The 15190-nt window shown below is 33.7% G+C and overlaps 1 protein-coding gene across 3 annotated transcripts; it reads right to left on the minus strand.

Moving 5' to 3' along the window:
• Nucleotides 1-2152: 2152 nt before the first annotated feature.
• On the minus strand, nt 2153-15112 carry LOC106104288 (guanine deaminase). Of its 3 annotated transcripts, XM_013284295.1 has the most exons (8): nt 7758-8115; nt 7386-7643; nt 6504-6722; nt 5320-5427; nt 4774-4881; nt 3700-3865; nt 2984-3139; nt 2153-2433 (listed from the first exon to the last, which is right to left on the minus strand). In XM_013284295.1, exons 1-8 carry the CDS (start codon nt 7863-7865, stop codon nt 2210-2212), a joined length of 1347 nt encoding a protein of 448 aa, XP_013139749.1. In that variant the 5' UTR covers nt 7866-8115; the 3' UTR covers nt 2153-2209. The 3 variants fall into 3 exon arrangements, with proteins under 3 accessions (XP_013139749.1, XP_013139747.1, XP_013139748.1); XM_013284293.1 differs by lacking the exons at nt 2153-2433; nt 2984-3139; nt 3700-3865; ... (2 more) ...; nt 6504-6722; nt 7758-8115 and adding exons at nt 8569-8783; nt 8894-9058; nt 9124-13858; nt 14278-14565; nt 14961-15112 and having other exon boundaries at nt 7557-7643; XM_013284294.1 differs by lacking the exons at nt 2153-2433; nt 2984-3139; nt 3700-3865; ... (3 more) ...; nt 7386-7643; nt 7758-8115 and adding exons at nt 11867-11969; nt 12046-13858; nt 14278-14565; nt 14961-15111.
• Between the last annotated feature and the right edge of the window lie 78 nt (nt 15113-15190).

Here is a 15190-nt window from a genome sequence, read left to right on the forward strand (position 1 = left end):
TCTTACAGTATTTTTTAATTGTCAAATAATGAACCCGTTTTGACAAATATTTTTTTTTAAATCGTATGATTTCGATAAACGTGTTTTGTACTGTCATGATCTCATGACAACTTTTGTAGGTGGAAATTTTTTTTATAGTTTTTTGTTTTTTTTTTTTAAATGACTCATCTAAAGGTATAATTTCTCTTCATAAACAAACAGGTTTAATGTATTTTTTATTTTGTAAAAGCGGGTCTTTATTATGACAATTAGGGAAGGATTTTTGGATGTAGGCATCCAAATTCTTGTGTTCATTGACTTAGGTATAATTAGGCAGTAAATGTACACTTGAGTTGGCACATCCGGCACAAGGTTTTGCTTGTTTCAGACGTGCCAAGTCAAACGTCCTGGTACTATGTAGTTTTATTTGCCCTCACAGTATCTGTTAACGTTGGTTTACACTGACGTTTATAATAAAGTTTTTTAAACAAGATTATGTTCTTGTAAATCTTTTATGTTATGATAAACATACATTTGTAAATTATTTCTATGGAGGTTAGAATGTATGGTTTATTAAAAAAAACCATATTGTTTTTTTTATATCAACAGTTAGTTTTTTTTTTCGTTTGTCAGTTTTAGTCTTGTTAAAATTAAATTTGTACATTCTAACCTATAAAATTAATAGTTTTTAGAAACAATGCAAAAATATTGTATTAATCTTTGCACGTTTTTATAATTTTATACTTAGTAATTCACGAAAAACTATTAATAAAATTTACTATTTACTAATGAAATTGTAAAAATGTTAGGCCTTGTATAGAATATGATTTGTAAGACTGTTTCATATATTTTGTATGTTTTTTTTGTATTTTGCTATCACTCGAATATTAGTTCGTTATCATTCCACCGAAACGAGTAAACACAAGTTGCTTGAGTATTATTTTGTGAAATACAATAGGTTTTTTTTTTTGGTTCTGTAAGAAAATTTAAGAGCTTTAACGTATTTGTAGAAAAAATTGTATTAAAAAATGACCGGCAACATAACGAAAAAAGAATATAATTTTTCCCTTTTTTTTTCATGAGTAAAGCAAAATTATAGTTTGTTTCAATCGTACTATTGGTTTCTTTTGTTGATTTTTTTTTTAAAAAGCGGGAACATTAAGTTAGAAGTTTAAAACGAGGAAACAAATTTGCTTAACATACTAGCTTTTTACCGCGACTTCGAGCGTATTAATAATTCTAGTAAATAGCATGTGTTCTTCCAAACTGTTTTATAACTGCCAATTTTCATTAAAATTCGTTAAGTTGTTTTGGATATCTTCTAAGATACATACATCCGTCTATACTTTCGCATTTATATAGTAATAGCTTTTGCCCGCGACACCGACCGCGTGGAATTAAAAATAAAAATCAAAGTGAGTAGCCTATGTGTTCTTCCAGACTGTCCTCTACATCTATACAAAATTGCATCGAAATCCGTTCAGCCGTTTAGGATACAAACTCTAACAAACATATAAACTTTCGCATTTATAATATTAGTATGATTATTTGCCGGTCATTTCACTTTACTAAGGTCATTTTAGTATTGTATTTTATTACAATCTGGATTTTTTTTATTCGGTTTTTGCGCCGAAACAATAACGTTATTATTGAAATTCCTTTAGAGTATTATATCGAAGTATTTCGCTTGTAAATTCAGTTTTGTCAAACATTGTATTTGCACATTTTTATAAATTGTAAACACGAGAATAAATAAAATTATAAATTATATTGGGTTTTATTTAACTTTGATGCGTTCCTTTATATAGGAAAAGATTCAATTGTTAGAAACACTATTTTCTCGAAGCTTTTCAGGTCACGTGACACCCCTGTAACTTCGCTGTCGATAAAGATAACAAGATATCAAGAGATATACCAGAATTTATTATGTTGCCATATCTTTTAAATATACCTAATAGTATACAAATTATAGCTTTTTTTTACACAAAAGCGTGTTTTAGAATTCAGTCAGTGTTTTAGATATTGGAGAAAATGATAAATCTTGACAATGACTAGGTTTTACATGACATCTAACTTTTTGTAGAGGGACCGAGATTCAGTAGTTATAATTTTTGTGTGATTCCCGATTTCCTAAAAGTAAAAAGGTAACGTATAAAATAAAACAAAAAAAAAATTAAAAATCAACAAAAATATATTTGGAATGTCTCTTTTACACATTTTAAAAATTTTCTCAACCTTTCACTTTTCTTCCTTTTATATACACTTGTGTAATGTTTCTATCGTCTCCTAAATATATGAATCTTTGTAAAAGCTGCAACACACGGTAGTGTTCGTTTCCCTCCATCGTGTATTCGTAGCTGTCAATTTGTCCGCCATTTGCAAATACGTCGATCACTTGAGCGTCAAAATCTTTACCAACTTCGAAATTACCGATTTTATCATCCAAGCGTAAAGCTAGAAGCATTTATAGTCATTTTACAATAGTTAAAAAACATTTAATAGTACCGAAGATAAAAATAAATACAATTTTTGAACAGAATAATGTCTGTCCACTGACCTATATTAAATGGACAGGTTATAAGTTTTTATTTTGTGACTATTTGAATTTGCTAATGGCGAAAATGTAAATGACAACAAAGGTAAACCGAAAAAACTATAAAATGCGTAAAGAGGTTATGCTTAACCTTTAATACGACAGAGTTTTTTTTTTTTAAAATATATGTTACCAACACACTAAAATCAAAATCTCGCGTATTTTTCTCAAAACTAATTCAGTGGGTTTTTTAAATTGTTCCGTCATAAGCAACGTCAACACACACGCATCAGCTAACTAGCTGCTAGTGTGTCACACAAAATAATAATAATAATAATAATAAGAGATCTTAAAAAGAGCAATATAGTGCCGACTCTAAAACAAGGGCAGATTGATGATAATTCATCATCATCTGATGAGATGCTGAGTTTGAGTTTCATCATTACAGTCGCTTAACAAAGTAGTATTTACCTTTAGCGCCCCCCAGCGTGGCGAGGTAGAATACTTCCCTCCAGTTGAGCGCGGCTCTTGTTACACTGGTCGTGTCCAACATCTCCAGATGTGTGGACACGTCCATGGCGCGCCGCATCGCGTCTAATATAGACGAACTATCACCTCCGGATACGTCTGAAATAAAGCAGTTTAAAAAAAAATAGATTTTCCACACTCACTCGCCAGTTAGCATTCACACTGTGATTGTTGATTGACAGTCCAGTTAAGTACTGACCAACTGTACTGGCCAAGTGTAAATCACGCATAAGATTTAAGATAAGAAGATAAATAAAATACGAGAATATCATCATTATTAATGAATCGACCAATTTAATAAGATTTTTTTTAATTTCATTATTTTTTGATCAGTTACAACTACTATAGATATGTTAATGGTTTTGATAAACAGTTTTAGGCTCTGTCCTACAATTGTAAATTGTCAGATAACATACCAACGTCAACGTAAATATGTGATGGAAATATCGGATTTTGTTACTCTATCTGACAGTGGCGTCATTTTTAAACTATCTGAGCCTCTATCAGCCAGTGGTGGGACAGGTCTTTAAAGTGTTAAATTTTAACTAGCGTAAAGTCGTCAGACTCGGTTCAGTGTAGTTTTTGCATGAATATGTAAGTTAACATTGATGATGGTTACACAACGAGAGCTAAAATTAATAAATATGAAGTTTTCTCACCGGTGCCAAGTCCCACAGTGAGTCCGGCCTCAATGAGCGCCCTGACGGGGCAGAGGCCGGAGCGCAGGCGCGTGTTGGAGGCGGGGCAGTGCGCCACCGACACGCCGCGCGACAACAACACACACATCTCTTCCTCACGTAGATACACCGCGTGCGCCATTATACACTGACAGTATACAATAGTATAAAATAGGGGGAGAGTGACTCAACACTAAGGAACGGACGAAATAACTTGTAGGGAGTCAAGAAGGTGCGTGCGGAGCCAAAACCGGCCAAACCGCGGCCCCTGCCGCGATTCGGCCCGTATGACCCGAGGGTCGGTGGGGCCATGGGTAGTGGTGGGCTATCTGACAGTATACAATATCTATACTATCTATCTATACTAATACTCTAATACTCTATACTATCTATTGTTAGGAATAAAATTAGTACCGTGCTGTAGAATTGGCGCAACTCTAGATTATCGGCATAAACGTCCGTCCCTAGCTGACAGCTGTCAATGTCACTAGAAGTATGGATAGATTTGGCGCGCATCCTAAGTCTTGACGAGAAGTATTGCTCTGAGTTAAAAGCGACAGTATCAATTAAATAAGTTGTCTAATACTATCTATACTAATTCTAGTTTTAAAACCCAAACTGATTAGCCTATGTGTTCTTCCAGGCTATCCTCTACGTCTATGCCAAATTTCATGGAAATCCGTTCAGCCGTTTAGGCTACAAACTATAACACTTAAACTCTTGCATTTAAAAGTTCCCATGGGATAATCTAATTTTGTTTTGTCATTTTTAGTCGATAATTCTGCAATAGTTCGACATGTCTTAATTAAATTTGGGACAATATAAAAAAGTCTGGAGCTACGCATGGAATACGATTCATTATATACACATAGGCAACCTTATTACTTTTGTTTTTTTTTTCCACAAGGAGTTGCGGGCCAAAGCTAGTTCTTTATAAATTACTTTGAAATTTACATAGAATTTAGTTAATTACATAAATATTAAAATCATCATCAAACATTGTTTTTGCTGAATCTTCCATAGTTTATGTATTTAAAACATTATTTCCATAGTTACCTTATTATTGAGTATATGACTTTTATCATAAACTTCTGAATAGCTGGTACAGCCGGGGTTGATGTTCAACACATGCTTAATTTCCTCACGGTTCTCTGATATATGACTCTGAAATAACAAAATACATATAAGATTTAGCTTCTTTGGTTGAAGACTAGCTATGGCTCTCGACTCCGTGTACTTGAAATTAAAATATAGTACAAAATATAACCTATGTTACTCAGAGATATAGCTTTTTATAGGTGAAAGAATTTTCGAGATCGGTCCAGTAGTTTTTAAGTTATTACAATACAGACAAAAATACAAATCTTTCCTCCTTATATTAGTATAGATTTCGCTAAATAATTTTTTGTCATCATTTAAAAAGAAATTTAACACTAGTATACAGGAAAACTTTGTAATACTTATATGTAAAGAATAAACTGAAACAGTACTGAATTAAATTAAAAAATTCTTTCTTAATTAGGAAGCTACACAATCCCTAAGTAACATAGGCTATAATATGCAAAAGCTAGCCTTGTATACATTAGAAGCATTGAAAGTAACCTGTATTCTACAGCCGTATCTATTAGCAATATCTGATAATCCAGTCATCAATGCAGCGTCACAACTCACTGCAAACCTCGGTGTCACAACTGGATGTACCAAATCATTCTGGAAAAGAAAACTATATTACATTAGTAGTTAACATTAAACAACAAATAAAATTCACACTTAACATATTACTTTACAAAAAATAATTGATAAATTTAGATATTTCGATACAAATGACTTTTTAATAAATAAAAGATGAATGGTTACATGAGCAATACTTATTAATTACTTTAAAACAAACACTAATTATTAATAGTGGTAGAGCCCGCTTTAACATCTTCGTACGAATAGGCTGGCTCTCCCAGTGCAATACCACGGCCACATAGAAAACAGGCGTGAAGTTGAAGCAATTCCGCGTTTCGTCTGATGAGTGTGGTGCCGGAGGCCTAACTTTACTCCCTTTCCTTTTCCACCCTTTTCTTAAGAGGAAAGGATGGGAAGGAAAAGTGGATTTGACGCTGGAGGAGACGCATAGGAAGGGGAAATGTCCTCTTTATGTGCGGCTACTCCTCCGTCAATTAAGGGTAGGCAGCGTATCTGCAATTGCGGATTTCTATGGGCAGCGGTCGCTTTCCATTTCGGCGGATTCAGGTGGCCGCTTGCTTGTTTGCCACCATATATTATAAAAAAAAACTAAGGCAACTACGTAAAGATATCGAACATTCCATGGTGACTACTAGAAATGTACAGAGATACTGAGCTTCTGAGCAATTGAAGGACTGAGGTAGTGAGGGCCAGAAAGTTTCGCCACTTCTAGCAGTCTTTTATGAAGCTACCCCACTATTACTTCTGTTTCCTAATATTTTACTAACAATATGGTAATGTGATTAATTTAAGAATTATTGACATAAATAGTAAATTAAATAACATTAATAAAAAGAAAACTGACTCAGAAACAGAATTTCCCAAAGATCAATAGTAAATAAAAAGGCAACACTATAAGATCAGCATTCAATATTGCAACATTATAATTTTAACATATAAAGCCATTACAAACTGTAATGTTAAAACTGTATAAGTTAAATTTTAACTGTCAACTAAACTTTACAGTTGTCAATGTTGCCAACACATCAGTTTTGACAGAATTATTCAAGTTTAAAACTAAAGGTATAGGTTATTATGAGAAATCAACTAACCTTATGTTCCAACACTTTCTGCACAAAACATTCAACATCATTTAGTTCTTTGGCTGTATCATTGTAATAACCCGCATCATTCTTGATGTTCATACTAACTTTGCCCACTAGCGCTCTCTGGCCGTGTTCAATAGCACTATCTACTAACGCCAGTGTCCCCTCTAGATGTAGAGAACCAAAATAGCATGCTGTTGTTGTTCCACTATTTATTAACCTTTGCTAAAATATTTAATATATTAATTGTAGTGCTAAAAGAATTAAATAAATAATTATCTTACTAATCATACTTTATACTAATATTATAAATGTGAAAATTTACATGGATTGATGTTTATTAGTGTTTGTAGCCTAAACTACAGAACCAATCTCATTGAAATTTGGTATACATGTAGAGTGTAGTCTGGAAGAACACATAGGCTACTTGGTTTTGTTTATTTCTAACACCAAAATGACGAAGTCGCGGGCGAAAGCTAGTATTATATGTTAGAAAGTTTAGATGGATCTTTGTTATAAGGTATATCTAGAATGGTTCAACCGATCTTGATTAAACTTGGCACTTATGCAGAACATACCTTAAAAGAATGCATAAACAACTTTGAGCAAAAGTATGTTTGTAATATTGACATAAACAAATGCACTATGTTATGTAATCTTCATTAGATTTGATTTGCCGCTTATAACTATGAATTCAATGGGAAAATATCCAATCACAACAATTGATTGGTAAGCCAATCAGCCCAAGAATACTACAACTTTAGCTAAGGGACTCCCTTAGTAATAGTTAAAGGACTAACAGGCCAAATCATGTATTGTATAGTATATTACTTAAGTTAAAATTAAATTATGAACCACAAGTTTAAAACATATTAAAACAATACTGACCACAACTTGTCTGTAAATGCTCTTAGCAAAGTTAACATCATCATATTTACTTTCTAAAGGGAATGTGTATTTATCTAGCCACTCCAGTAATGGTCTGTCTAGACCTAGACCAATGTTAGGAAACTGAGGTGCATGGGTGTGACAATCTACAAACCCAGGTATCAATAGTTGATTTTCATTAAGAATAACTTTTTCAAAGTCCAATAATTCTTTTGAGAAGTTTGTGCTTAGTTCTTCAATAGAACCTATTTTAATTATCTGAAAAAGATTCACAAAAATAGATTTTTTTATTATCTGCAATAGACATATTGATTACAGTAAAACGTAAAGATCCACACTTTTATGATTAAGTATTATTACGACAAAACTAACCTTTCCATTCTCGATAGCTATAAAACCTTTTAAAATATTTAACCGGTCTAAAGCACTCGAGGATACGATGGTACCCACAAAAACAACCTTTTCCTGAGACGCAAACATTACGCCGGGTCTATATTAATAAACTTTATATTTAATAGAGTTAAACTAACTTGATACTTGACAGTAATTGTCTATAAGATAGCAAAATTATTGAGCAAAACGATAGTCATTTTAAAGGTCAAGGTTTCTTTATCGTTTTCAAAACATTTGTAAACAACGTTTATTAAGTTTTTAAAAGAAAAATATAAGTGCGGAGTATATTTATGTTTTATCTGAGGATGTACTTATGATAAAAACCATTTAAACCTATTTGAAAACCATTTAAATTAATAAATTAAATAAGTTTATGTAAAATTTTTAACTTTTAAAAGTAAATAAACAACTTTTGCTTAGGCTACGCTGTCAAGTTGACGTTCCTAAAAGTATTGCCATTAAACATTTCAAGTTGAATAAAATGTCATTATTTTAAATATATGTCAAATATACCAAGAAAAAAATGTTTTTAAAACGTCCATTATTTTTTTGTTGTACGATTAAGTTTCAAGTTTGAAAAGTTTATGTTTTAGATTTCGTTGTATTCAGTATATGGTTTTGTATGTTCTGCCAATTACATTTAAAACTAGATATGATTAGATAAAATATGAAGAATGAAAGAATATAAAATATGCTAATATGGTTAATGAAGACCAGTTAAATTACTAGTTTTCATGTGGGCAAGTAGTCAAAATTGATAATGAACAGATGAAAATATTCTTATACTAACTTTTTTTCGCTTTCAATTTACAGTGGTTAAGACCGCGTAGTTGTTATTCTGTACATAATATGATGCCAAGACGAGCGTGCGTGTTCGCAACCTTCCCTCCAATGCATAAAAATACCAGTTCGTGCACTTTGTATCCAAATTCTCGAATTTGACGTTGCTGCCCTTACTAACTCTTCTTCCAAATGACTATTGATGCGAAGCGATTCTTCTAATGCCTGTATATTATATTTTATTACTTATTAGATGTAATAATATTTGGTTCAACTTCTTAATGTAGAAAAACCGAAAGAATTTATGTAGGATTTCTAAATAAAAGTATACTGACGTGGTTATAAGTTGTCATTGCCGCATTCTGTCGACCAGATAAAAAAAGAGAGTTGCCTTTTAATAACATCCATCTTGGGTAAATGGCGCGCATCAGTCGTGCATCTTTTTCCAGTCTTGTTAATTCTCTTTCGGCGATAGATCTTAATTCCATGAGATCAACAACCTAAAGATAAAATATTACACAGTTAAAAACCAAGCGGATTTTAAGATAAAGGTTTCAAAACTTGCCTTTCGTAGATCGTCCATTTTTCTCGCAAGGCTTTCAAGCATGCCTTCCGCTAGTCTCATTGCGCTCAGTAGGGTATTTAATGAACCATCATCTTCTTCGTAAGCTGTCCAGTTTAAAGCCTCTGCCTCGAATCGTTTCGCTTTACGATCAACATCTGCACGTAACCAATACGTCCATAGACCTACAATTAGTCTGCGCCGGCTAAGACCCGCTGGGACTCCTGAGTATAATGCATGCTCTGCGTATCGACTGATTTCGTTGGGGGTTTCCAACTGAAAACCCGCATCTAGAATAAGGTCAATACAAAGAGCGTAATACCACGTTTCCCATTCTGTCGTAGATTGTTTGTGGCTGAATTGGAAAGACAATTTGAGTATATCAATAGCCTCCTCTATGCGACGTCTCGAAAGTAAAATATAGAATAGGTCAGGAATCATGTCCAGTGATATACTATCGGCGTGGAGAAATCTACTGATGACGAGGGATCTAAACCCTGAACGAATGGCTTCAGCGAGTTTACCTCGTGCCAGTCTTCCACGAAATGATGCCATAAAGAACTTGCCAATTGCAAACATTTCTTCCGCCTGAATCGGCCGTGACAGATTCTTAAAAGTAAGAATCGCCATTCGTTCTATATCTTTCGTAAATTCAGCGTTTCCCCGGACCAGTTCTACTTGTATAGCGTTACTGAAGGCATCGCATAAATCTATAATATTACATTCTACTTTTTGCGTTAAATTTAAAGCTCGGAGTGCTGATATTCTTGAAATATTTTCGTCACCTAAAGCAGAAAACAATAGGGTTGTAACATTTAGGCAAAATATGGAATCTGCTTTCATAATCATACTATGTTTTAAATATTTGCTGCGTTTGAACGGAGTTGCTGTGATTATGTTCCGAATATTGAAGAAATCAGACACTTTGTCAAGATTAAAACCGTAGATTTTAATAGCTCTCTCTATATTGATCTTAGCAGCAGCTAATTTCCCACTCATCAATAAAGCTGCCCCTCTCAGAGAATGTATTCGTCCTAAAAACCTTCTCTTGTCGAATGTAGTCAAGTTTTCAACAGCTTTTTCAGAACAAATATCTTCAGCTTCACCTAGCTTCGGGTAAATACATTCAAAGTTGTTTGCCAGCAAATTGAAATAACTATAATTGATTAAAAATTCTATCATTTTCACTTTCAAGTCTGCCTCTCTTGCGTGATTTATAAGTTGTTCGTATATAGTTATATTTAATTCTAAACAAGCACATTTCTCAAATCGAGTTTTTGATACACCTCTTTCAATTTTAAGTTTGAAATATCCTTTACCGTTTTCGTTGACATCGTCACAGCTGTCGACAACACCTAAGTCGTGCCACTCGTTAATTGTACTTGCTTCAGTAACAGCACGTAGCATATCAAATAACTTAGAATTACTCATTTCAGTAAAACTAATGTCTTTAGAAAGTAAACTCGTCATTGTTACTCTTTTCATCGATCTTCGATTAGCATCAAATGTATCTGAACGTTCGTTTTTATTTTTTAAAATAGTTAAAGGCTGTGAATTTAATTTATCAGCTTGTTTTAAACTTAATTGTGTATTCCTATCGCTTATTGTAGATTTAGGCTCTAAAACTTGTTTGCTGCATTCAGATTTTGTTCGTCTTATTTCTATAGCACTTCGATTATTCATCGATGATACATTCTGAGCTAAATTTATGCTACTTACTTCGATTTCTTCACCAATTTTAGAAAGACTTGTGTCACTGTCTCTCATGTGATCAATTTTATTACTAGATCTTCGAGCTTCATACGAATAGTTAGAAATATTTGTAACCGACTGAACGATCATAATTACCCCGCCACAATCAGGACACTTCTGTTTCGTTTTTTCTAAGTAACCTACGATTCGAGAGTGAAATTCTTTTTTTTGATTTATAGGTAACAGTTCATAGCATGTCTTTCTTGAATTCTTGTTACGAAATTTCATAACTTTACAGAAAGCATATTTTGGTAGATTTTCGTTTTCTTCTGGATCATAATCGAAAGAACAATCACAAGATAAATTTGTGTTGACTGCTATACTCGTTACAGATGTTGCATTAGTTACTCTTCTATTGAGACGATATCTTATATTTGCACATGTTAAAATACGCATTGCAAATAGTCTTTTTACCGCTTTTGCTGTAGTTACTGGGTTATTTTCATACATGATACTTTCTAAGAGAGTTCTAGATAGCACGTTACCTATAACCGAAGCAATCTTTAACAATAATTGTTGATAAGGCGTTAAAGAGTCTATTTGAACCATTATTATAGCGTCAACGTTTTGTTCGTTAATATTAGTATTCAGCTGTTCCTTTTTAGTTACAATACAAACTGCAATATCCTCGGTAAAATTGTCAGTCATGAAATGGTCCAAAGCCTCTTGGTCTTCTAAACTTACTGCTTGGAGTCGTAGTAACTCAGTATCGGGAAATTGTAGATCTTCGTTTTCTAAATTATCCAATTCGTGTTTTTTTATTCGATTAGTTTCTAAAGCTCCGTTTGAGAATAAATTCACTATAAAACTTTCTACAAGACCTGGCAGACCTTTACATTTGCTTTTAAGTGTGTCACATAAATCCTTGGGTACGGCTTCTACGTCAAGTATTTGACAAGCCAGTGCTGGTATCCAATGAGAAGACAAAGGTCCTAAGACAATCTTTCTTATACTGCTGTTAATGAATACACTATAAATCCAATTTTGAATACTATTGAATTTTCCACGCGTAATTGTTAGTACGGTGTAAATCTTAGGGGCATCTAACATTATCGAAATAAACTCCCACGAAGAAGCATCTAGATTCTGCAGATCGTCTAAAAATATAACATGAGGTTCAGGAAATGCCCTAATAAGGTTCATAAAGATATTTTTAGCTTTTTCTTTACGTACGTTTTCATCTTGAGTGTAAATCCCTTCATGGTACGCGAAACGAACTTTTATAATATTGTTCAAATAACATAAATCTGAATTATAAGAATTTAGCATCTGTACGATTTTTTCTTCTTTTGAGAAACCTGTAATGGGTTCTTTTAATCCTAACATTTCGTTAACGATTTGACCTAACGCTAAATATGGTGTCGCAGAGTGAATAGATGAAAGACTCAGATAGCAAGTTCTTAATCCTTTATTTTTGACATATCGCGTGAGCCATTCTAACAGCCTAGTTTTTCCAGAGCAATACTCTCCTATAAATAAGAGTGCATCGAAATCCCTAAACGACAAATGACTGTTATCTATCCAATTTTGAAAATATTCGAATTCATCATTACGGTTTAGAAGCGGAGGTAGTACTGGTATGTCATATAATTCTTTGACTCTTATTTCTTCTGTGTATTCAAAAATCTTTCCAGGATGATTGATGCCTTTCAAATCGGCGGCTGGTTGTAAAGTAAACCCGTTGCTAGACATTTTACTTTTAACAAACGTAGTTTCGTCGCATGTAATTTTGTTGCGAAAATAACACATAAATCTTGCGGCTTTATTTACAACTGCTCCAATTATAGTGAATTCCCTTCTTAGCGGGTGTCCAATAACTCCGCAGTATACTTGTCCAGTGGTGACGCCAATAGAAACTTCGAGAACTCCGTCCAAAGCTGACAATGACTTCTTTATGCCGGAGGCACATTTCAAAGCAGCTTGTGCTTCAGATTCATGTTTGAATCCACGAAGGCCGAATACTACAAGGATCATGATGTCTTTATCGAATAGAATTATTTTATTAACACAACCCATTGATTTGTATACAATTTCACATGTTATTTGATAGGAATTATTGACGATAGTAATCAATTGTGGAAATGGACAGTTACGAGGTTTAAGCGTAATGAATAATACAGAAACATGTCTCATTTCTGTTAAATATTCTAAAGGCTGATGAGCGTCGATTTGTGTAAGTACCGGTCTTATCATAAACTTGCGTATTTCTGAACCAATATTCCTTTCCTCGGCCATTAAAATAGTTTTCCGTACATTCAATGCTTCACTTGTTTTTAACGATTCCCACCCAACTTTTGTTTTCGTAACGTCTAATAAATTCTCAGGTAAATTTTCAATACCAATTAAAGGCTTTTTTATTTGTCTGAGCATTCCACTGAAACCTAAAAACGGCTTTGTAACATCTTTCTCCCTAGGATCGTATAGAATTGACTTAATCGTGACATGACCATCATTATGGATAATGTAATCGTAGTTTCTTGAATAGCAGTGTCCCCAAGCTGTCGGTGTTAATTTCACCTCCCCAGATAAACAAAGACTTTCCGCTGTCTTCGCTTCAAGTACTGGTAGACCAAATATTATGTAATTCATATCAATACCTTTACCAATCGGAGCGAACATTAGATTCCCTGCTGATATTGCCAATTTTACTTTCAAATTCACCTTAACGTCTGTTTCGTAGGAACCGAATGAATGTTGAATGATCAGTGCACATGCTATAGCCGTGTGTATAGTATGATTAAGGTATGATCGCTTGTCTGTTTTCCACAGTGCAAGGAACGCGTCGCCTGCAAACTTAATGATATCACCACCGTGGCTGTATATCACTTCGATCAAAGAACCCAGGTATGTATTCAAGGTGACAGTTAGTCGATACGTCCCGCCTTTACCAGAATTGGTATAACGTTCAGATAGCGCGGTATAACCGGAGACATCAGCCATCAAAAGCACTCCAACAAATCGTTTTGGTTCACGTTTTTCATCGAAACTGCAAATTATAACATATGGGTAAACCAAACTAAACACTGCTAAGACACAAAATTATTACTTATGTAGGACGAGCTGTCGTTGCCAACTTCGTTGGCGCAAATTTGGACCACCCGTTACGCCTTTTTGACAGCGCGGAATTTAAAAAATAAGTAGCCCATAATAAAAGTCCCGTCAAAATCGGCCCAGCCGTTTTGGAAATTGCTCGGAAAAAACGCAGCTTACAGACAGACAGACAAAAAATTTTAAAATGCGATTTTCGTTATCAGCAACTCAAATACATAATCTTTCCGAAATCTGGAATTTTTCTTATAACATTACAAACAGAAACTCCAATTTTATTACATGTATAGATGCAGATTTAAGAAATCTATTACTAGTTAGAGCTAAGAAAAAACGAGGTTCCCGTTAGGTACAAACTTTTCTAATAGAAGTATTTCATCAGGCACCATGGTGGCAAGGATGAGCGTCTGCTTCCTCGACAGTCGTACTTCCACGTCTTGGTCTATTTGTTCTTCTGACACGCTTTCACGACCGAAGAACTCTTGTGTCAGGTCACTCAGGTTAGCTGTCTTTGGACTGTCTTCGTCAGTTGAATCCTCTTCTAGTAAATCGTTATTGGCGTGTGAAATCCGTTTAGGAAAGCTACGCCATTTCTCTGTGTTTATCATAGCGTTAAGTGAGCTCCGTCTTGAACGAGTTCTTTGTCTGCGGAAATTCATTGTGCAGTTTAACTTGAAATTTTGATACGTGCCAAAATGATTGTAATATTGAGTACTTAAAGTATTAACAAATCTACGTGGTTATGGTATTGAGAGGTTAAGTAATTACTTAACCCCTTTTTGAAATAACTCTTAGAACTAAAACGTACCGAATTAGATCTTTCTAAAATTATAAATGCGAAAGTTTAGATGGATGGATGTTTGTTAAAGTTTGTAGTCTAAACTGCTAAACGGCTTTCGATGAAATTTGTCATAGCTTTTGTTTTTTTTTATTTCCCGGACAAAGTCGCGGGCGAAAGATAATGTTATTTATTAAGACAAGTAAAAATTTCGTGCGTAATGTATTAAAGGGGTTTGTTATTTCAAAGTTTTAATACTAACAATTTTGCCATGACTGTTTTGTGCTTTCCTGGTCATTGACTTGTAAATTAACACAGGTGTAAATTATATTTATAAGTGCTAAAATTGTAGAAATTATGTAAATCGATGTTAATAAAATATTTATAAGTATAATTTGACAAGTCAACAATTCAATGTTGCCATACCCAAATTGGCAAATACTCCTGACAATGTCATTGAATATTTTTTATTGTGACAACTGTAATATCAGT

Source organism: Papilio polytes, unplaced genomic scaffold, assembly GCF_000836215.1.
Source record: "Papilio polytes unplaced genomic scaffold, Ppol_1.0 DF823691.1, whole genome shotgun sequence".
In the NCBI taxonomy this organism is placed as follows: domain Eukaryota; kingdom Metazoa; phylum Arthropoda; class Insecta; order Lepidoptera; family Papilionidae; genus Papilio; species Papilio polytes.

Coding starts and splice junctions, on each gene's coding strand:
- LOC106104288 (XM_013284293.1), bottom strand. Junction 9,059..9,123: donor AAATGGACGATCTACGAAAG/GCAAGTTTTGAA, acceptor TTTTATCTTTAG/GTTGTTGATCTCATGGAATT. Junction 8,784..8,893: donor CAATGACAACTTATAACCAC/GTCAGTATACTT, acceptor TATAATATACAG/GCATTAGAAGAATCGCTTCG.